Source organism: Ostrea edulis, chromosome 1 (assembly GCF_947568905.1).
Source record: "Ostrea edulis chromosome 1, xbOstEdul1.1, whole genome shotgun sequence".
Lineage (NCBI taxonomy): Eukaryota > Metazoa > Mollusca > Bivalvia > Ostreida > Ostreidae > Ostrea > Ostrea edulis.
Genome location: NC_079164.1, coordinates 43,622,740 through 43,648,018, shown reverse-complemented (window position 1 = coordinate 43,648,018; position 25,279 = coordinate 43,622,740). Strand labels below are relative to the sequence as shown.

Genomic DNA, 25,279 nt, shown 5'->3' with positions numbered 1-25,279 from the left:
ATTGTTAAAATCCACCTATGACGTCATTCTTTTGTTCGAACACTCCATTATTTTTCAGGAATGGAGTGTTCGGAAAGTAGGTCAACTTTTATACAAGTAGATATAAATGCATGCAACAAAAGAATGAAAAACGTAAGACATGATTAAAATGCACAAAGTTTAGTAGCAAGGGGCCCAGCAAAGGTGGATTTTAAGTGGGTCAATGTACTCGTATCACTCCATTCCTTAAAAGCAATGGACCTCGGCCCCTTCGGGGCCTCGGCCCATTACTTTTAAGGAATGGAGCGATACTCGTACATTAACCCTTACGTAAAATCAAAGCATGCTGAACAAGTCCTGAAAACAAAAATTGAAGAAGCTCAAACTACGCCTTACAATTTTCATTGACAGGTAAACTAAAACACAAGGAAACTTCATCTATATCTGCTCACTAGGTAACGGCTTATCAAATATCAGATTCCTAAGTTAAATTATAGTGGGGAAAAGTCCAGAAAACTATATTCGGCACAACATTCTATAAAACATACCGTAGTAAACCACATACCAAGTTTCAGTTTTCTAAATCAAAGCATGATGAAAAAAGTCTGGAATAATTATCATGACAGAAGGACAGACAGAGAGGAACTAAACAGTACCAATGAAGAGCAGTGACCAATCTCATAAAGAATAAAAAATTACGAGTAGAGCAAACACGGACCCCTGGACACACCAGAAGTGAGGCAAACATCCCCTGCTGACCGGTCAGATATATCCGCTGTGGGCCCTACACATGTATCTTCATCAGGTAAACGAAGTTATTTTTAATCAATTAGTATGAAACTCGTCAGACAGGTTGTATGATAAAACAAACATCGAATTTACGAATGTCAAAATACAATACTATATGTATACTCATTATAGCTTTGATGTCACTTGCACAAATTTATCATAAGTCCCAGAATACAAATCAGTATAAATACCATTTTGAAGTACATGTATACTAATAGTGCTGATACATAAGTGCACGAATACGCTAAATTAGATAAATACGGGACGAGATTAATTAGCCTTGCTAATACATATATGTGTAATGCCTATTTTCTGCAGAAGTATAAACTTGGCCATAGGGTATTTTATTATGACCGTTTACGCCACTTTTACAGCCTTGGTCATCACGTAAACAAGTTCCGTAGCAATTTCCAAATTTCTACAATTATTGTTTCATTTGAAATTATATTTTTAAAGACAGAGTAAGTTAGACGATTTCTATCATCCGGGTGATGCCTTCACGTATCAGCGTAATAACCGTGCCACTTCCTTGGAAAAGGCAAACAAAGAACCCGTTTCCTGTCTCTGGGACCTTTGTAACTGTTATTGGGTGTTTGAGAGCAGTAGAGGTTGCGCTACGTGACGAGTGCAGGAAGAATGCAGAAATCCACCCCTCAACAATTCAAACTTCAGAAAAGACTGAAATGAACACGGACGTGTGAAAAACACCTTAACAGATAAAAATACTGATTTTAAGGAAGTTATCCCCTGAGCTTTTGGACACAATTGTGCAGGTTGCTACAACTAAGTATTTACTGGTTCAATACTGATCCCATTGGTGCAAATATATTACACATCTATTATTTAACTCTATCCAGTTGAAAAAGTTTTGTGTCAATTCAAATTTTGAAAAGTTTTGGCAGGGACTATATTTTGTGGCAGAAGGATTGAATAATAAAAAAAAATTGCATGATATTACAATTTCTGTTTTGAACCGATGTTATTAATATTTGCATGAGAAAACCTATTCAGAGTCTCTGAAGGAAGCAAAATTACATTAGTGTCTTTCCATTCAAAAATTGATTTCTATAAAATGCTATATATTCAAAAGAACCTGAACCTAAATTTTGATTTTAATAAATTCTTAACTCTACTTTTAATTTTATTAATGATTATGGTTAAAGTTACATACAAAACTACCATGATAACACATTTTTACAACAAAACAAAGTTTGCAGAATGAGATCTAGAGCTACATAAATGCAGTGTAGCTGCAATAATGTAGCCCAATCCAATTTTTTTTTTATTCTGACGTTTTCGGGATAGGGCTACAATTCCATAGGATCTCCGTAATGGTGCAAAATAATTTTATGAATAACCGATAATAAACTCTGTGTATTAGTCCCAAATGTTGTTTATACCAAAAGGAGTACCAACTTCGTGCTCGGGCATGTCTAATAAAGGTGTTTTTCATTAAATATAATGTACAGCATGCAAAATTCTTCGTCTGCTCCGCCATGCTTGTTATCGCGAGATCTCGTAGGTGGATCTAATGAAAAGCCTAAACATTGACAATCAGCGCGAAAATGTAGTTATTCGAGCCACTTCGACAAAGGAAGGAAAATCATATTGTTGCAGAAAGAATTTACACTCTGCTGTTCGGTTTTTAACTTGATATTAAATTCAAACCTTCTCAATACCGACGAAATAGCTTTCGCCTCCATACTTGTCCATTGATGTAAATACCACCTTATATGGCATATGCAAATGACTTGACAACCGGAAGTTGAAACTTCAGTACATCAAACATGGCGCACAAATATGAATCGAGAAACTGGGATTTATCGAAATTGTTGAAAACGGTAGAATAGAGCCTCACAAATCTAAAGTTGTAGGTTGTAAATTTATATATTGACTAAGAAACATAGAATATCATTTTATTTACGTAAAGAAAGTCAGGAAATGTTTAGAATGAGCGCAAATGTTGCGGGAGTGAATCACTCCCGCATTTGCACCATTACGGAGATCCTAAGGAGTTGTAGCCCTCTCCCTAAAAAAAAAAAAAAAAAAAAAAAAAAATCAGAGAGGGCTACATTATTGCAGCTAAAATGCAGTGTTGCTCTGAAGTACTCAGTATCTTTCCATTCAGGGAAGATCGGGTGTGCTCAGTTCACGAGAATCAGCTTTGGTAGAGAGTAACCTGAGCAATTAGATAGAGTGAAAGAAAAATATATTTATAGGTAATTAATCTCATATGGGAATCAAGTAATACAAATTTTAAAAAAATTGAATGGCGATTAAATGAAAAACAACAGAATAGTCTTATAATTTCTTTAATGGAACGATGCACAAAACGATCATTAACTGAAATACCATGTCACAGCAGACCTGGGGTTAATTACAAACCAATGTAATGCATTACATTACACATTGCTTGAGGGTGCATTACATTACACATTATATAACATACTGATATTAAAGAATTGGCAAAATGATTATTAGATTATGATGATATCTGAACTTTAAATATAACGTAAAATAAGCACACAAAATATTTATCAATGTTAGGAAACGCATCTAAGTTATCCATTGCATTTTATTGTCATCAATGTTTCGTCTTTCAGAGAACATATGTCTGGTCTGTATATCTTCCCTGCAATATTGAAAACGCGTTCTATCGAAGCGGAAGTGGCAGGAATAGCTAAATATCTAAACCTCCAAAATATCAAATATTTGAAGTAATGTAATGGAATGTAATGCACATTACAGTATATTTTCTACAAGTAATGCATTACATTACCATTATTTGTAATGCAAAAATGACCCGTTACACATTACACTGAAACTGGCTGTCATTACATGACCATCACGCCAGGCCAGGTCACCAAACATTAGAATGCAATGCAAATGTACAAATGTAAGTGTAAATATTGATGTTGGAAATGAACTCAAACATGAATCAAGGGATTCACTTATTTCAACTTAAAACATTTAGATGTCCGATGTTTTTGCCTTTGATATCTTTACATATTGTAATGATAACCATCTTCTCATGAATGAGTTGCAATTGTGAACAATGTGCGTATGAATATTGACAAATATACATGCAGTGTGTGTATTTTAATGGCTGGGAATTCCGAAAAAGAAAAAAAACGCGTTTTATGAAAAGTATACGGAAGTGAAGCATTGCAATTCATACCCTTATGTATTTTCAAACATTAAATGTATTTCTTAGATAACTGGGGTACTCTGTACGAATTGTTTGCAACACAACGAAAGCAATTATTCACAGTAAGAGACCGACGTTTTCTATATACAACAAAATATATCTACACATGCAACACTTATAGGGTAATGTTTGAAATATCTTTAAATCACATCTGTTTTTATATCGTTCTAACTCGTTATATACATGTATATGCTATTCTTGTACATTGTATTTTATATAAGATGCACAATATTGATGACGACTTCTGCATTTTAAAGATCTGCTTTCGAATCTTTGGTACTTTCGAATTCGGGAAAATCCCAATTTCCGTCAGAATTTGGGAAATCGATGTGAACTAAGAAAATAATTCTGCAAAGAGCTTACTTTTTGAGGTTGGGATTGTACGTGTAATGTTTTTATAGGTTCGGTTGCCACGATTATTATTGGGTTTTCTTCAAACCGGGCTGTGCTGCATACACATTGATATCAATCCATCTGTGATTGAATAAAGATTTCAAATCTATCACGTGACTGTACAGAGGATACAAGAAACAAAGCGTTATACAACATTAAAGGGTCTGTTCAATTTATATGAATCTTGTAACCTTTTTAGGTTTTCTTCCTTGATTCCAGTAATGACCGGTAAAACTAGTATCGTCCACTGACACTCACAGAAAAAGAGTGCCAGACAAGACATTTTATCTTCCTATACGATTCCTAGTCTGACCACTACGCTGAAAGCAGTGCGTCTACTGAGTGTATTGTTGGAATAGCTTTTCTATTTCAAATATAACTAACATAGCTAAATGAAATGGTAGAAGAACGAATTTCAGACACTAATTTCCAATCATCTTCACAAGTCAAGGGTTATTGATTCGTCCCTTGACATCAGTCGCTATTTAAAAGTTGGGCTCGAGAAGAAGCATATGATTGGTTTGCAGCCTGAAGCTGCAAACCAATCAGACAACGGCTTTTATAATCGGTCGAAAACAAAACTAAACAGTAAACACGCATGGCGACGGCATTATGGTGTAGAATTTGTGGCCAATTAGTACAAGACAGATACCGTCGATTGATTTTCGGGAGTTCGTTTTGCTTGAAGAAACAATTAGACGAGGTTTTGGGGTATGAGCCGAATGAAAATGATGGATTGTCGAAGTACGTTTGTCGACAATGTTTTAACAAATTAAACAAATTGTCCAAAATAATGGGAACAACTTCGTAAAATAGCGATTTACCACTGCCGGTTTTAGTCCCAATAAAAACATCTTTTCCTTCTCTGATACATGATATGGAAAGCTTTTGGTTTTCAGTCAAATGATCGATTTGATGTTTTTCACATATCTTTTCGTCAACGGACGCCATTTTATACTTTCTGTTTATTCCCTTACCAAACTTTCATCTGAAACAAGAAAGCCAATTGGCTGATTTATTTTAGCGTATTGCGTCATCCTTCTTCTCGAGCCCAACTTTTAAATAGCGACTGATGTCAAGGGTTAGTTCGAGGTAACGAATCAATAACCCTTGACTTGTGAAGATGATTTCCAATGTACAACTGTACATAATTCAACTACATTGTAGTTTCTCTTCCACTAATTTCTCCCCCTCTCGCTGTGGGTTTCACGGTATCATCTCCACATATGAGGAATCGCCAATTGAGGTTTTCTTTGTGATCTTCTTATGTGTTTCAGGTTCAATGTAAGTGTTAGTTGAATTCGTTGCGACTCCAGATCGACCTTTCTCATCGGAATCTCTCAGGTGGGAAACACCACAGAGAGATTGGTAGTCAGCTGAATCCGTGATGCTGATTCTCTCGGCCGTGTTTGTCTGGTCTTTACTAGGAGGAGCACCAGCAAAACTGTACATATTTGTCCCTTGTACAGTGGACCTGCCACACCTGCTAATGGTCACTAATTCGTCCACATGGTCCACAAGCATCCTCTTATTCCAGCTGAGAAGACAGCTTAAGCCAAATATCACCACCACACTGACTCCGAGGAAAATCCCCAGGAACCCCACAACATATATCAGCCATGGATTATTGGTCAGGGTAGAGACGCCTCCCGGAGATTTTTCTGTTGGGTGAAATGTTGTGTAAATGGACGTACTTTGCTTTGTCTTTCGTACAATGTAGAGTTGCCTCGAGACAACACGTGTAGACCAGTATGCCAAACCTTTCGTGTACTTTTTTTCTGGAATAGTATTCGAATTACTAGAATTTCAGTAGATCAATATTTATATCATTAACTCCATTTTACATATCACTTGAGATAAGTTTATTAATTAACGAGTTCGATACAAAACCAAAGATTAACAGGAAATGTACATTGACATGTACATACATGAATACATGATGATATTTTAATGTTACGAGGGCGAGTCAATAAGTAACCAGCCTTTCCGATTGACCGAGACGGTCACGATTTTCATGCCTTGTTTCAATACATGTTTTATACCTGAGTACAAAATTCCACAAAAACACAGAGGTAAACTCTCTAAAGTTGTTTTGCTGCAACAGGACAACACGAGAGTCCACACTTGCAAAGTTGCAATGGATTCTATAAACGTACCGTACGGGTATGAATTAATACCACATCCTGCCTATTCGCCTGACCTACAATGTAGCTCCTAGCGACTTCCTATTCCCAAACTTGAAAAAGGATATCCGTGGACATCATTTCCGGTCTGGCGAAGAAGTCTTGACGGCAGTTGAGGAGTGGGTCAATGGAAAGGACCCTGACTTTTTCAGTTCTGAGCTGTTGGCACTTGAACACCGTTGGTCTAAGTGCATCACACTAGAGGGCAATTACATCGAAAAAGAAGAGGTGGATCTCAACCGGAAGTTAGTTAGGTTGGTTGCTTATTGACTCGCCCTCGTATGTTATGTTATATATATCAAATAAATCATGTTATAAACTATGTTTTCCATCTGTAAATTATAGTTTGCTCTTGTAAGCTTTACAAAACGATCAATACGATATGTATATTTCAGCAATAAATCATAATTCACAGTCGTAAATCATAGTTTAGACAGACAGAATATACATGTAATCAACACTTGTCACCATCAATTCAATATTTTGTAAAACCAGGTTTATCATTTTAAAACTATGAATAGCTAGTTGTAATTTATAATGACATGTTTGTACTTGAAAGTAATGCAAAGTTTACTATGAGAAGTGTACATGGATGAACCAAAATTGTTAAAATGTATTCCAAGACGTAGTTTACTCTGTAAGATATAACACTATAGTGTGTGAATAGTTCGCGACAGATTACACCCGTTATATGATTGGTTAACCTAGTAAAAAGAAAATACTCTATAGTGTGTATTTACAGAATGAAATGCAAGGTCTGACATCCGAAAACTATACACTTTGACCATTAGATATAAATTCACGGGTGAAAACTGCAGTTCCATTACACGTCATGTACAGCTGTGTTTATATTTGTCATACATGTAACTTAATAGTTTAACCCAGTTTATGAATTCACTCTTTTCTGAGAAATTAAAGTACCCATTTCATTCTGTCACCAATACCATACTCCAATAATAATTTCCCGCACCTGCAATTAATATATATATATATATATATATATATAAAATTGTTTATATATATATATATATATATATATAATTGTATACCAAATTTAGTGGTGTCATGACGGTTGTTCTTCGTGGAAGTGTTTATCAACCAGGACGTGTTCTCCTTTTGTGCTGGCGGCGATGTCATCAGTATCTCTATAAATTTATCAAATATAAATTATTTTATTTAAGATGATTGTTCTAATTATTATTCTTTATTGCTGAAGACATACGTCTTATGGCATACATGTTTACAAAAATAATAAACAAGTTAACAATTGTATAGTATGGCATGACATTATATGGTATGTTACACAATACTGATGTGAATTTATAGACAGAGAATGCTATATAAGTAAATCATTACGTAAATTAAAGGCACAGTAAAGATATTTCCCCAAATTACACAACTCTTTGAAATTTTTTACACTTAATAATTGTATAAGTTTAAAAACAGATGGGTTTTTCCAATAATACTTCTTGATATATTTCCTGCGCAATTCAATAAAGTAAGGGCATTTTAAAATAAAATGAAATTCATCCTCAATATCTAAATTACAAAGTTTACAATAGCGGTTATTTCTTGCTACATTAAAATGACGTCCACTCTCAATGGCAAGATTATGCGAAGACATTCTAATTCTACTAATATGTTTTTTATAAAATTAAAAATTCATATACAGTCATGTGAAAGGCGAAGATAACGAACATGATCAATCTCATAACTCCTACAAGCAATAAACAGTGCAACATTTAACTCTGGACACGACAAAACTCCGGAGTTTCGTCAACCCTTTTATTAAGGATACAAATAAACCCTTTATAAAAAAGATGGGATTTTATGTTCACAAGACATGCACCAACATTTACACTTGTACCTATTGTAGTTTTTAAGATATTTCACCTGAAATCAAAAAATTCCATGGGATTTTGGTGGGATTTTTACTCCCACTTGGGGGATTTTCACTCACACCAAAAATCCCATTGGAGAAAAAATATAATTTCTCCCATGGGATTTTAACTCCCATGTTTAAACTTAATATGGGATATAATGTCCCATAGGAGGAAATGTACCATAATGAACATGAAATGGCAGTAAATATCCTATTTGAACATAAATGAGAATAAATATCCCAAATAAAACACAGGATGGGGATTTTTATCCCATGAATATAACAATAAAACAGAAAATTGTATCTTAAAGAGTGTTGTTTGTTCTGATTCTTAAAAATGTACTTACAAGCCAATGAATGACATTAACTTTTAAATATATGTAGAAATTATAAGCTCCTATATGTAGGCCTATGTGTTTGTGAATAAATGTCTTTTAAAAAAACATGAGAAATAATATAGGATATTACAGTTCTACATTACTTAACTTTTTCCCATGCAATTTTAATTGTATACATATAACCCTTTCACAAAAATATCCGTATAAAATTGGACGGGACTATATTATTGCAACAAGCAGACAAGAACACTATGAAATACTCATTCACATGCAGTTGCTTACATTCACTTTTTACAACCCTTCACTGGTCTTCAGGTGTGAACATGTTCACAGAAACCGGTAATTATTTATTGTCTGTAATAATAATAGTGTGGGTATACATACCATATACCGTACCATCCCCTAATGGGGAAAAACCTTCAAGGACTGATATTTTACTCAAAACTTCGTTTCAAAATAGTTCTTAAAATTATCGTCACCCACCATCCTTGTGGTTTTATAAAGGGTAGCAGTATTATTATTACATATTAAATTACCAGTTCCTGTGATATGTTGTTGAATTGTGGAATAGGCCTATACAAAATAGATAGTTAGGCAAACACGGACCCCTGGATACACCAGAGGTAGGATAAGGTACCTAGGAGGAGTAAGCACCCCCTGTCGACCGGTCACACCTGCCGTGAGCCCTATATCCTGATCAGGTAAACGGAGTTGTCCGCAGTCAAAATCAGTGTGCCAAGAACGGCTTAACAATCGGTATAAAACACGTCAGATAGCATTTGACCCAATAATAGGTTGTATTGACGAACTAGATCGTTATAACGACCATAGAATTTGCGAAATGCTGACTTCAATCGAGACTGTTGAAACCCCTGTACCATCAACTTGTTTGTCAGTAGCTTACCTCGATTTAAAGACTGACAATACGCAGAACAAGCTCTTGCATATCGAATCAGTTGAGATATATAAACACCATATGCAGGTGATAATGGAATATTGCTACGTAAATATGGGAAGTTGACGATAGAGAAGCTGAAATCATCTCGTTTGTGATACAGTTGAGTTGTACAATGCATAAGAATAATTTGTACATGTTCCTCAGAGTGCATCAGATTTCAAATTGATCATCTATGAGAACTTTTTTACTGTAAAGTACGTAAATTTAGAAATGTAATCTACGCCATTTACCTTTGTGGGTGGGGCATCCGAATGCGGGGTTACAATTTTCTTCATTACAGCTGGAGCAGTTTAGACGACACAATTCTCCATATTTAGGATAGGTACACACCGTGCGGCATTTCTTCCCGTAAAACCCCGGCGAACAAACTGTATAAGATGACGTGCTACAATTATTTTTACAATCAACTATACCTTCTATAAAGGTTCATGAAAAGCTACAAATTGAATTTAATCAAACCTTTTCTATAGATTTTAAACGTGTGTTAATTAATAAGATAAGTTTTCCTCGTGGAAAGGAATTTTTCTAAGCATTTTCAAGTCAAGGAATTAGTTATCTTTCATATATATATATATATATATATATATATATATATATATATACATGTATATAAATATATATATAAGGCTTTTAGTTTACCAAACTCATTCAGATGACCTATTGGTCTGCGTCCATCGCCGTGCGTTAACATTGAACATTTTAAACTTCTTGATAATGCCCTTCTAATGCTTTTCAAATGTATGAAGCATCTATGAGACATTAGAGGACATCAATTGTAAATTTTAGGACACCTGCACCCCCGGGGCCTTAGGGGTGGGGCAAAAACTGCCAAACATTGACCAATTTTCAAAACTCTTCTCTATATCCGCACAAACTTCAGGACGGGGTCAAACTGCAAGACGGGGTCAAATTTCATTACAGGGTCAAACTTCAGGGCGGGGTTAAACTTGACACATAGATTTTGTGTGTAAAACATTGAAATATCTTCTTTCTTAATTGAAATTAAATGGATATTTAGAAGGAGCAGGTAGTCCTAATTTCATCACTCCAGTACTAGGGGTTGTGGAATCAGGGTGGAGCCAAAATGGTGACAATCATTGAATGTTTTTATCAATTGAAAGACTTTTAATTTTGCTGATATTATATAAAATTTAAATGCATGATTAAGAAAAGCAGAAAGGGATGTACCAGAATTGTTAATTTTGCACCCCTGGAGTAGAGGTTATAAGTCAAGGGCAGGGTCAGTATGGTCATATACTGTTATTGTCCATTACATTTAATAAACTTCCTCTATAATTTTACTGACACTAGATAAAAGTGAAATGAATATTTAGGAGGAACAGAAAGGGTTGGGTCCACCATCTGACTTCTTCACTATGAGGGCGGGGCCAAAATGGTTATATAGTTTTGGAAGTTTTCTTAGATACTTGTACTGATGTGAATAGTGTTACACGTAATGTTTATAATATTTTAATAAAACTGCTATGCTTGCGCTGATGTTGAACAAGAGCTGAATGCAAGTTTAACAGGAGTGTGAAGGCCTTTAACAAATTGTAAATTTAGGATCCCTGGGGTAAGGGTTCTGATTCTAGGACGGGTCCAAAATAGTTACATGGTGTTGATATAAGATGTAAATGTATTTATAGGTTATAGACTTTGTATGGGAAAATATGACGATCGAGTTTTTTGGCGCGTAGACGGACCGAGCTTGCGAGGTCCGTCCGCGACAAAAAACGAGGTCGTCATATTTCCCATACAAAGTCTATAACCTTTTTATTATATACTTTCAATTTCATTTAGAAACTAACAATAATTTTATTTTTAACAATAACTTTATCGGTTTAACTGAATAAAAGATGAAAAACACGAAAAATTTGAAAATTAACGGCGTAGAAATTTGATTGTGACGTAATGTTTGCGGGCCGGAATGTTTCCGGGCATATATCGTGTGATATATGCCCGCAAACTTTTATAGAAAAAAGAAGAGATGCAATTGAAAGTATATAATAAATATATGATATTACATATCTTAATTGTTTTATACGGCTATCATTAGAGATGCAGAACGGAAAAATCATAGATGTTGTAGCCCTTGGTGCTAGTGATAACTTTAACCAATACTCAGGTGGCCTATATATAAGGCTTGCGTTCGTCTCTTAGAATCTGTTTTGCGTTACCTTCACAGGTCCCCTGTATCATGTGATGGTTTGAACAGCATTTCCTGAAATGAAAACAGACCCTTTCGCAACACAACATATATGACAAGTTGATTTATCAAGATTTGATAAAATGAAGTACTGTTTACCTGCAAAGCCCGTTGTCATCTCTTCCACAGCATCCCTTGTTAATTTGACTGCTGCATAATTTGATAGACAAACATACAAACCAAACTAATTTATCCATTTCTCCTCATATGGTCAATACGTTTTCTCCTGGATAAGTACGTGTACTTGTTTTGTCCAAATACAAATCATGAAATATCAGGTATCCCTTGTCAACACCTTGTCGCCCATATACTATATGAATTAATGGTAATGAATGTTCTCCGATTAAACATGAACTCAGATCTTCCTCGTCCCATTTGACACTCAGATTCTACTTTTAAATGGGATTATTTTTAATTTCTATTATATTGCATCCGGTGTGTCGTTCAATGCTAAAAGAGTCCTTCGATCCTCATTTTACATAATTTAGATTTTTATTGGTCTAAGCACTACAAATTCTATAATGCACAAGGAAATATGATATATTCATTTACTTCTTTGTATAAATTTGTTATAGGTTACTCATATTGTATGCCAAAATCATAAAATGACATATTTGTTCATTTATATGTTTTAGTCCCTTCGAGAAATTTCACTTAAATGTATGTTCAGGAGCCACAAGCCGAAGGTGAAGAACCATAAACCCCCCTGCTTATATGTGCTTGGTTTGGAGTGAGGGTTCTTTAACGTGCCAAGCCCTGCGTTTTTAAGGTCATGTCCCAAAGACTCACGATTCTCACTTCTAAATGTCAAGCGTTTGACGAAAGAGCAATCACTACCTATGTTTGATGCGGCCATAGCAGGATGGGGCTGGAACTCAATACCTCCTGCTTATCTTCGTCTTAGGTTCGACCGCCATGACACGAGCGGGGCCCGAATTCAGTAACTCGCAGTCACGCTTTAACCATCGAGCTACTGCCACCGGTCTTATACCATGACACTACGTCCAAGTTTGTTGACGGTATATTGAACTTCGATTTAGGTACAAAATATATAATGGTCACTCAGTCTTCCATCATTTATAAAAGCAGACAAGCAGTCCGAATGAACAAACATGAATTACTAAAATGCTATCTTTAAATAAATTACTTGTATATTATGGTATCAAATCAAATAAACCAAATCATATTTTTATACCAAGGTATTCCGAAAGAAATTGATAGTAAAATTCAAAACAAGAACAAAAATTAAAAGAAGGGAAAACTAAGTAAATTGTCAGTCGGACATATTGAATTGGATAACGCTTTACCCCACCCCTGACAAGTTAGCTGAGAGATCCTGAATAGTGATTGCCTCATTACGGTCACGTGAAGACCTGGGATATTCTATCCCACGTCACTGTCAAAACTTAATACCAGGCTTCCTTGGGAGTTATCTTGTTGCATTTGTCAACAACAATGGCGGCCAAACGGAGCAGACGAGATTGAAAAAAAGAAATTACTGATTAACTCCAAAGAAACTATTCGAAACAATCAGTGGGCAGCTCGTTTGTTAAAGGCCTACTTAGGAGACCTCAATCAAAATCAAAATTTCGAAGAATTTGATGCCGTTCGCTTGAACGAAGTGCTTTGCCATTTCTACATAAATGCACGAAAACAGGATGGAGAATTTTACAAGGCCACAACGTTTGAAAACATGAGGCATGCGATCAACAGGTACTTGCGGGACCCCCCATATAATAGGAAATTTGGCGTAATAAAAGATGACGAATTTCGCGATGCAAATGCGTCATTTAAGGCTGGCTGAGCTAAAACGGATAGGGAAAGGGAGTGTACAACATCTTCCTGTTAACGAGAGTGACCGTCAAAAACTGTACGAGTCGAAGCAAATGAATCCCCAAACCCCGTACGGACTTTTGAATAAAGTTCAATTTGATGCAAGGCTATACTTTTGCCGGAGATCTGTAGAGAACATGCATATTATGTCAAAATCAACGTTCAAGGTCTTGCAGGAACCAAAATCAGGACTGAAATATGTGGCGAAATGTACAGACGAATTAACTAAAAACCATAGAAGTAACGACAGGGAAACTACCTCCGGTGTGATGCCAGAATCCCCGGGATCTCGACTCTGTCCGGTAAGATCTTTTGAAAAGTATATTTGGCAAATTCCATCCCAGTTGCTCAAGTTTATGGCAAAGACCAAGGGATTCGTTTGACGATGATGATGAAACTTGGTACTGTAACATACGATTGGGTGAGAAAAAACTAGCATCATTCATGTCAAAACTAAGCCAGGACACAAATCTATACCAACCATTCAATAAGGGCCACTGGTGCTACAATTTTGACCAAATGTTTGTTTAGTCCATCACAAATAATGGCCGTGACTGGACATAAATCAGTGCAGTCTCTAACAGTCTACCAACGAACCGATGCAGAGGGAAAAATCGCCATGGGACAGGCAATGGTGCAGCCTTGCACCGCAGAGTTTGAAAACTGTCGCTGCTTTACCGAGCAATGCAACACTTGCTCTACCTCCACCCGAATCTATTGGCGACAGTAGTCTGGTGCCATTACCTCAGGAACATGGTGATCATGAAGCGGTTGCCGAATTGCAGTGAATCAACATTTCGGATCTCTTTGGTGACTTTAACTGTGATCATACTTTACAATCTCAAACAGAAACCAGGTTTTCGAGTGTCCAGACCAAGCAAATTATACCAGCTTTCCACGGATGCACAATAGGGACAATCAACTTCAGCATAAACATATCAAAATAATAACTGAAAATTGTAGTGGTTTGTGCCATGTTTTGCCAGTTCTGTGTTCATCACGTTCATATTTTTTTTATTAGACTGTGATATATGTTTAATGATATTATATCTATATCTGTTAGTGTTCTTATTAAATTGTTATCAAAGACGTATCAGTCTCACCACCATTGTCTTTTTCAGAATAAAAACACGATGTAAATGTATGGGTTTATTGTATGGAATATATTGGCCACAGTGGTCAGAAACAACATCTGTGGGGTCGCCGAACAACAGGGCTCACCCCCAACAACAACATATTATGCGTCGTCCGAAAGGGCAAGTAACATGCTGGGTTGATCTCAATCATGCTACCGACACATACAACACACAAGTATTCAACTCTTAATTATTTACATAAAATGAAATTAAACTGTCAAATCAACATTCAAACATCATCAACAGTCAACGTATATTTTCACAACCAACTTGAAGGTGACGATTTGGCCATATGAGCAACCTGATTACATTTGTGCAATTGCAGAAAATTAATCAGGGAGCCCACCGCCACATGGTGGGAGTAGGAACCTTCAATAGAACCGACCACTGTGCCATTGCCTAAAATACCCCCCCCCCCCCCCAGTCTGAATGCCTACCTTACTTTATTTACAAGGAAACTCTTTGCTTTCTCCCCCATTTGCGAAATATTCTAGGGCCCCTTGGATATTGCTAAGAAAAATATAATTTCCCAAGTCCGATAAATGAGTCCCGTCTGAGTGATAGAGTTGTACTGGTTTCCCTATGAATTGGGGGTGGGTGAGAATTTTCCCCCCACAAGCAAACACCTGATTGGCTGCCCACCTATTCAACCTATTCCTAGCCTGTTCTATAGCCCTTACATTTTGAGAGTGTCTCCAAGAAATACGTGGGAGAAGGAAGGACCATATAAGTGTGGTGTGAGAGAATATACCTGAAAGCAATTTGATGTCAGCTTTGATTCTATGCAATAAGCTCTGGAGTTTAGTTTGGCCTAAATCATTGGCCCCACAATGGATAAGCAAATATTTAGGGGGGTCCTCTAAAGTGGCCAAGTATCTGACTTTTTTGACCAGGTGTATGAATTTTAGACCGCCATACCCCTGCCACCAAATATCTACTCCTCTTTGGTTCAGGCCTAAGCTCCATCCCCCCGGTCTATTTCTTGCCGCTATTGATGTCTTTTTTATGATTGATGAACTGACTATCCAAACTGTTATTCTGTCTGTTTTTACACAGCCTGTAATGCATACCAAAAATTGGGAAAACTTAAGATATAGGAGATGTTGGAGTAAGTGGTGATCTAATATAAGCTTGAAAAGCAGTGGACTTCCATCTGCCAGCCATTTTAATCTCTTCATCTGAAAACCCCTTGTCTGCTGCAACTGTTGCAGCCCCTATCCTATAAGAATGAGACTTGTAATATTTCTTATCCAAACCAATAGCCATAATAATTCTATCTAAAACTGCCGAAAATTGATAACGGGTAAGTGGCTTCCCTCCAAAATGGCAAAACAAAGGTCCTGTAAAATGAGGTCTTACTAGCAAAAAATTGGTCATAGCTTGAACAGGGCAAATATTTGAGCCCTGCCTATTTAACATAATTGTGACCCCCTTCCCCAGTTGATCAGTTTTAGAACACCTAAGACACACTACTAATTGGTGATTCTGTATGCTAACATCATCAACCCCCAAAATTGACTGAAGATTGTTGCCCTTGGATAAGGCGAATTCTCCAACTCGCAAGAAGGCAAAAAAGGCTAATGTATATGCTGCTTTATATAATTTGGCTTCATAAAGACTCGAACACACAGTGTTTAACGCTCCCATCAAGTTTGTCAGAATTTTTTCCGTTATCGGCAACCTAGTATCCGCCCTGGACTTCAGACGCCTGAAACCATCCAACACCTTAGCAATAACAAACCTATTTGTAGAGTCTTCTAATCCCTGAATTTTGCACTCATACCCAATTGCCACTACATAAGCTCTAGCAGTAGATTCTGCATAGCCCTTAAGTGATAAGTATGCAATGAAATTGACTATTTGCTCTACTGGGGGTGGCCATATCATTTCTGCGTTAGTCACGCTCCTAAACCTATCGAAAGCTAAAAGCCCCGTTTTGTATGTTGCTGATGTATTGGAGGAATTTGCTGCCGTCAGTAGTCGAGAAACTTCACGCTGGACAACAGATCGTGAAATGCTGCTGGTATTGGATCTGGGATCTGGTTTGCTGTTGGAGCAAGTTGGCGTAATCTTCCCCACTGTTTACGAGAAATGGCATCAGCTATACCATTATCAATACCAGCAATGTGTTTGGCCTTAAATGTTATGTTAAATTGCATAAACAACAATACTAGCTTCCTAATCACATACATAATCCGTGGAGACCTTGACGACTGAGTTTTCAAAATGCTAACCAATGCACTGTTATCTGTGTGAAATTGAACCTTATGACAACTTAGATCCTCCTCCCAAATCATCACTGCCAACAGTATGGGGGCCAACTCAAGAAATGTTATGTCCCTCAAGACATCCAAATTTTCCCATTCTAAAGGCCACTCATAGTAAGTCCAGTTTCCTTTAAAATAACACCCACAACCAAATCCGACAGTCCCAGCACTGTCCGTGTATAGCTGGATCGCTCTAGAATTAACCCATTCTGAATGAGGAAAATAAGCTACACCATTAAAATTGTCTAAAAAATGGAGCCATAATAACATGTCTTCTTTCAATGCTCTAGTGAGTCTAATATGACTATTTGGGCGAGATAACCCCATCATTGAATCATAAAATCTCCTGTTAAATGCCCTACTACCTCTGATAGCCTTGAAAAAGAAATTCAATTTTCCCACCAATGATTCCAGTTCCTTTAACTTAACCTTAGTTTTATTGATCAGAATACTAAGCAGCCCTTTCAGCTCCTGTATTTTTTCCCTGGGGATCTTAACATTCCTAAGCACTGTATCTATTTCAAGTCCCAGAAACACTAAGCAAGTAACTGGACCCTGTGTCTTTTCCCCTGCTAATGGAACTCTTAATTCACTGCACAACTGTTGGAAAATTGTCATTAACTGCAAACAGTCCCCCGATCCACTCCTACCCACAAAGATAAAATCATCCAAATAGTGCTCGACTGTCCTTAAACCCGATTTGTTTATAACTGCCCACTGAAGAAATGTTGAAAACTTTTCAAAAATTGCATAAGAAATTGAGCATCCCATGGGCAAGCACTTGTCAATATAGTAATGATCCCTAAATCTAAATCCTAACAGCTCAAAATCACCCGGGTATACTGGAAGTAACCTAAATGCACTTTTAATATCCACCTTACCCAACTCTGCACCAGGACCTATCCGAGTGATCATGTCAACAACTGTATCAAAAGCTGTGTATCTCACAGTACACAATTCCGGGTCAATAAATGAATTGATGCCAAGGGATGGAGGGTACGACAGATGTGTAATCATCCTCCAACCACCACTTGACTTTGGAACAAGCCCTATAGGTGAAATATGCATATTAGGCATAGGAGATTGTAAAAAGGGGTCCATTATCCTTCGCTCTTTAACTTCTTTAAGGATTTTTTCCTGTAACTGATTTTTAAATTGACTAGCTGACCTCAAATTGTCGGAAAACGTGAAAATTCGAGGACCTGTATAATTCAACTTAAAGCCATAAGTAAACCCATGTAATATTTCCTTTGCCACATGCCTGATTGGATATTGGTGCAGATACTGTGCTAAATTAGAGACCCTAATAGGAGTTGAACCGAGCTCCCAGAGGCCTGGGTGCGGCAAATCGAGGGGACTTTTGCGGGATGTGGTGTGCTGGTCGACTCCCTTGTTGGGGCCCCTGTCGTAAAGGTTGTTTGGGACTGAAAGAAGGAGCTTGTTTGTTAACATTGACAGCAAGGGGGCAATTTGTCATTGCATGCTCTTGGCTACATTTGATACAAAGGTGAGCATACGTGCAATGTTTCCTACCACAAAACCCCTGAAAGTTAAACATGTAACATTTATTTACCCCCTGAACTCCTGCAGGTCCCATGTTATGCCCCCCCCCCCCTCCAACCATATACATAACCCACAATTCTGTGTCTATGGCTGACCACGATTTGGTGGGATCCATTGCTAATTTGAGCCGAAACTGCTCATCATATATTTTCCACCCAGAGGACCTACCAGCTCCCGTACGTACATCATGCATGTACTTGAGCATGTCCTGGTATTTACTTGTATGGACAGACGTGAACACACTTAAATAAATGAGAAAAGCGTCCGTCCATTTTTCAATAGATGTAATTTTATGAGTATTCTTTAGCTTACTCTGCATCTGACCATCATTTCCAATCAGAAAAATTCTCTCGCTAGCCGAGTCTTCAATATTTGAATTTTTTAACTAGAGAGCCAGGTCTACATATTTTCCCTCTACAATTTTCTGCCTGATCATTTCATTAACGTTATGCCCCAATGAAAATTGCATTGAATTTACTGGCATGGAGGTAAAACCCCAATCCTGTGACAGAAGTGTATTTGTACCTGTCTGAAAGGGCTGGACGGCATTACTAGACGGTATTTCGTCGCTGGTTATTCCACCCTGCGGGACCGGCGGCTCCGTTTGTACCTGGGATTGGACACACCCCCCCCCCCCCCCCCCCCTTGTTGGTTTTCTGCTACCTCGTTTTTGTCGTACCGGCGGCATGCTTACATCAATTTGAAATAAAAAGAATCTATGTAATTTCTAATTACACATATGAGAATTCAAGTATAATTGACGCAGTTACAAGCCGCCAGTATAAACCTTCCACGTGTGCTAACATTAAAATCTGCTCAAATCCTCAAATTGTAAAAGCCATCGTAGTTATTACATTGTAAAATTATCATCTGACATGATTAATCTTAATGATTTTGAAATTGGAAACAACTTATTCCTTATTTAGTAAAAGATATTTAAAATGTTTTTCTTCCCCAAAATTTGGCCAACCTTATAACAGAGATGGGCTTACTATTATTATATATATACATATAGTAAATCATACGTTGATGCGAATACTATCGTAAATAATGCTTAGATAAAGACACATATTTACAGACAAGCTGAAATGTGTTATTATATTTGAATTTTATATTCTTCCTTAAAAAAGGCTGCGACATGAAGTACATAAATAAATTGGCTAGGTTATAGGATTGTATTTCCTCTCAATAGCCTGGAATCAAACCCAGCTCTCCATGCAACATGTGCATTGCAGGGAAAAATTATGGTATGATTTTGTCTGACCACGAAAATCGAACCTGTGTCTCTCTGCAGTGCAGTCAAGTACTATACCACTTACAGAACCACTCACCCCATGATAGTGACACTGGTATATATACACTGATGTATACATATAATGGTATGATGTATATATATATATATATATAATGGTATGATGTATACATATAATGGTATGATGTATATATATAATGGCATGATGTATACATATAATGGTATGATGCATACATATAATGGTATGATGTATGTATATAATGGTATGATGTATACGTATAATGATATGATGTATACATATAATGGTATGATGTATATGTATAATGGTATGATGCATACATATAATGGTATGATGTATGTATATAATGGTATGATGTATACATATAATGGTATGATGTATACATATAATGGTATGATGTATATATATATATAATGGTATGATGCATACATAAAATGGTATGATGTATACATATAATGGTATGATTCATACATAAAATGGTATGATGTATGTATATAATGATATGATGTATACATATAATGGTATGATGTATACATATAATGGTATGATGTATATATATAATGGCATGATGTATACATATAATGGTATGATGTATACATATAATGGTATGATGTATGTATATAATGGTATGATGCATACATATAATGGTATGATGTATACATATAATGGTATGATGTATACATATAATGGTATGATTCATACATAAAATGGTATGATGTATGTATATAATGATATGATGTATACATATAATGGTATGATGTATACATATAATGGTATGATGTATATATATAATGGCATGATGTATACATATAATGGTATGATGTATACATATAATGGTATGATGTATGTATATAATGGTATGATGCATACATATAATGGTATGATGTATGTATATAATGGTATGATGTATGTATATAATGGTATGATGTATACGTATAATGGTATGATGTATACGTATAATGGTATGATGTATATATATAATGATATGATGTATACATATAATGGTATGATGTATATGTATAATGGTATGATGCATACATATAATGGTATGATGTATGTATATAATGGTATGATGTATACATATAATGGTATGATGTATACATATAATGGTATGATGTATACATATAATGGTATGATGTATACATATAATGGTATGATGTATACATATAATGGTATGATGCATACATATAATGGTATGATGTATGTATATAATGGTATGATGTATACATATAATGGTATGATGTATACGTATAATGGTATGATGTATACGTATAATGGTATGATGTATGTATATAATGGTATGATGTATACATATAACGGTATGATGTATACATATAATGGTATGATGTTTGTCCATGCAAAAGTTCGTTTAAATACAGTTGTCTTTGAACAAGGAATATTTATGGTATGGTGTTGTCTGTAGTTTGGTATGCAATAGCCTCATGCATATTATCAAAATAGGTCATCGGTGGGGTAAATTCGTTACCTAGTCATTTAGTGGCCTAGTACGGGATGACACCAGGTCACTAAGTTTTATACTGGGTTTGGCCTCGGCTTCGCCTCGCCCGGTATAAAACTTAGTGACCTGGTGTCATCCCGTACCAAGTCACTAAATGACTAGGTAACTAATAATACGAAGCTGATTAATGTCACCTTTATTCTACGTACAAATTGAAAGGGAAAGGCAACCCTAACCACATTGTTGCTTTTATGAATAAAGTATTACTTAATGATATCGTAAATGACTGATTTTAACAACAAAAATCCGAGATTTTCAACCAGTCGGTTTTCCTCAGGTAAGTTAAGTGCGGGGCGGAGTTAATTTAAGGCAGGTGTAAAGCCCCGAGCCCGAGGAAACCCTGCTACCTTGTATATACCGTCCCAAATACACAGGATGTTATCTGTGTTACCTGCATTACCTGTACATTTTTGTAAGATTGAAAAATTCATGGTAGTCATTTTTCTTATGCAAGTTAATCGAAACGTTGGTAATTAAATCTAATGAATTAAATATGTAAAAAATTAAAGCTCGATAAATTTATCTTATGTAAATGAGAACGTTAGCCATTGAAAAATTGGGCAGAATATTCTTTATTCTACGTTTTCTTGTATCCATTTGACTTCCTCCGTCAGATACCCGGTATCTTACGATGAACTGCCAAATATACTGTTTCCGACGGGAGTTCCTGCGTAGTGCGGTAGATTTTCTGGCTATGTACAGCTGATGTACCGATCATCGTCCAACGCCCCATGATGACTAAATGTATATACATTTGTATTCCAAAACTGCTCAGAAAGTTTTATTCAGTTTGAATTAGTTTTTTCTGGACGGCACACCAGAATTCCCTAGTTACATATGTACCAAAGTTGTCTGTGTGACTCGTCCATAACGCATGGCCTACAAAAACAGTCAGGGTATTCGAATTTTCCGACGATTCCTTCGATAACTGGTCCAGACGAAGAATTCGTTCTTCCTCTGGATCCCAATTCCAACCATTATACGCAAGAAAGAGCCCTTATAGCGGCTAACTTCTCTTCCGATAAGTTGACAGTTACATCAATCTAATTAGATACATACATACATGCATGTATGCGAATACACGAGCGGATCTAACATATAATTTTAATTAGATTGCAGTTAAATGTACGTTTGTCGCCATATTTCGATGGAAAATTACGCTTATAAATTTTCAACTGAGTGTAAACGTACAATGTATTTACTCATAATTAATCTGTTTAGCATAAAATTGATGTCCGTGTAAATTATATTCTAACAATCCATAATGATTATTATCAATCGTACCCATTCCTAAGCTTAACCTACTATCCTATTATAATTGATGTTCAGTAATTGTATGCAAAATGTACTACTATTATTGTATGACTGTCTCTACATGAAAATTCCCTCTCCAGTTGGATTACGTGGTAAGCATCAAAAGATTGCACGGGCGCCTCGATCGCCAAATAAGGTATACACAAAGACTAGTAACTAAATGTCCATCAATTTTCAGCATCCAATGTGAAGCTCAATTTCTCCTGATTGACAAGGGTTCACAGGCCAGGAAAATTTGAAGGCGATGCTTATTTTCTCGGTAAACGTTTCTTCATACAAATATCTCGAACCTAAACTTATCATCACAGGGGCTCGGTTGTCAGATATTGAAATTTTGTTCCCGAATAATAAGTTTTCCATTATTTGTGTCCGAATAATACAAATGAAATCCACCACCCAAATCTGCTTTTTTCGTCGTTTTAAAAAAAGGTGTATCATATGTGTACATTTAAAAAATACCTCCTTTTTTACACATACGTATGATACACCTTTTTTAAAACTACGAAAAAAAGCGAATAATGCAAAACTTCAATATCTGATTGTGACAACCAGGTCCCTGTGCTTGTCATTATGCAAATGATCGATCCAAAGTTTACATATTAGTATTTTCTTTTCAGATGACTTGGTTGGGGTAGGAATTTCGAGAAAAAAATCCTTCACATCTCCCCTTCGCATTAGTGTAATTAACTGCTTGACAGGAAGGCATCGTGTATTCGTAAAATCTACCACATGCACATCTTTGATGATCTTAGAATCTCATCAAAACCGGAACAGACGGTGTGGCGTCAAAATTATTGATTTTTGTGGTATTGAATACAAAAGAGTTCCACATTATGGCAGCCTCTATAGATATATTAACATCATAGTATAACAAATCTTTAACGTGTAATTAATCCTATCATGTAAAAAAAAAAAAAAAAATGGGGTTGCCTTTCCCTTTAAACACAGGTGCTCTTGATGATCTGTCGAGTGCAAAATGAAATGTATACGGCAATTTAGAGGAAAAGTTCGAAGATTGAAAATCACAACACTGTGGTTCTTTATTTACAGATAAGTATATACTGTAAATTAATTTGGGCCACTTGTTGCTTTACTAAAAAGGGAACTATTCTGATTGGTGGTTTTTAATTTTTCAATCTTTTCCTTGTGTATTTCATTTTCAGAGATCATCGAGAACACTTGTGTTAATACTTTACTAAGGAAAATTTATTTTGATATTTCATAAAACTTTGATCAAAAACTTTTCATGTAATAGATAAAACACCTGTAATGATGAATATGCATGTACAATTGATTAACACTGGTGCATTTGTAGCAAAATTCACGTAGAAGGGCATGGAAAAGTGAAAACTATTGACCGGTCAATGATTTAATTGTTACATGCTCAGAGAAAATAGGAAGGGGCAAGCAAAAGTGTTAATTAAACCATTATCCAGTTAAGGCATCCGTGCTAGAGATCAACGATTTCTTAAAAACAGTGGTCGAACGCGTCTTTTATGGCCTTCTCATAAGTCTAGGACGTGCAAGCATGGTCATCTCCACGCAAAACACTTTTGGCCATAAACACTGCATACCGGTACATAATAAGGTCAATAAATAAGGATCTTTAGGCGATCATATAAATTATTTAGACAAATCAAGCAGACATCTGGCGGGTGTGTCACCAGTACCAGTCAAGGCCTATATATACCGGACCTCCTTTGCCATGTCCTTAACACAATCTCTAAGAAGACCCGTCTTCCTCATAATACTAAGGGAGATCCGAGGGTGGATCGACCACAGATGAAGAATTGCGACAGCTTTCTTCAAAATGCCCTTCTTCGATTATACTGTAGAGATCTGTAGGCGATCGACTCGAGGAAGAGGAGGGCCAACCATCCCCGGATCATCAGGAATACCCGTCCCCATTCCCAGGGGATCGGAGGGTAGACCGCCACGGACACCTCGCCGCAACAAACCAGGTGTAGCAGGACCCTTACTGGTCAATCTGCATTAAAAATCTCCGCTATTCATCCATTGGGTCTCACACATTACAATGTCTTTCCCATGCAATACACTTTTCCGTAATAGACAACATCCACTGGAGTGCGACTCCTGTCTCAGATGACAGCACCGTTTATGTGGAACTTGTATCTCCATACAAGAGTACAGATTGATGAACCGTACGGAATTAGAAATTTTCTTCTCCTGCAGTGACTGCAAGGAAAAGACGGCAGCCGTATTAATTCCAGCAGAAGTCCGCAACATACCGATGAACTTACCTCTAGACGCCTCACTCTGGCTTATATAACACAGCGTAAGATTACCTATATGTCGCTCAACATCACCCACCTCGCCACCGATATAATCTACCGCACAACTACACTTTTCCAGAGCAGTCATCTATAGAACACTACCCTACCACTCAGCACCTCCTTCAAACAACTTTAATTTTCATACG

The 25,279-nt window shown here is 36.5% G+C and overlaps 1 protein-coding gene and 1 long non-coding RNA gene across 3 annotated transcripts in view; one reads left to right on the top strand and one right to left on the bottom strand.

Annotated features, from left to right (window-relative positions):
* The window catches only part of LOC125652859 (uncharacterized), a 4,165-nt gene extending 1,329 nt beyond the window's left edge, over positions 1 to 2,836 (top strand). For both annotated transcript variants that reach the window (XR_007361734.2, XR_007361739.2), the window contains exons 3-4: positions 606 to 784; positions 1,225 to 2,836. This is a non-coding gene — a long non-coding RNA (uncharacterized LOC125652859). The remainder of the gene's footprint in view (positions 1 to 605; positions 785 to 1,224) is intronic.
* A 228-nt stretch (positions 2,837 to 3,064) lies between these two features.
* LOC125652844 (uncharacterized) lies at positions 3,065 to 12,316 on the bottom strand. The gene is made up of 5 exons (XM_048882279.2): positions 12,036 to 12,316; positions 11,908 to 11,951; positions 9,961 to 10,098; positions 7,602 to 7,697; positions 3,065 to 6,147 (listed from the first exon to the last, which is right to left on the bottom strand). Exons 1-5 carry the CDS (start codon positions 12,131 to 12,133, stop codon positions 5,576 to 5,578), a joined length of 948 nt encoding a protein of 315 aa, XP_048738236.2. The 5' UTR covers positions 12,134 to 12,316; the 3' UTR covers positions 3,065 to 5,575.
* Positions 12,317 to 25,279: the final 12,963 nt, after the last annotated feature.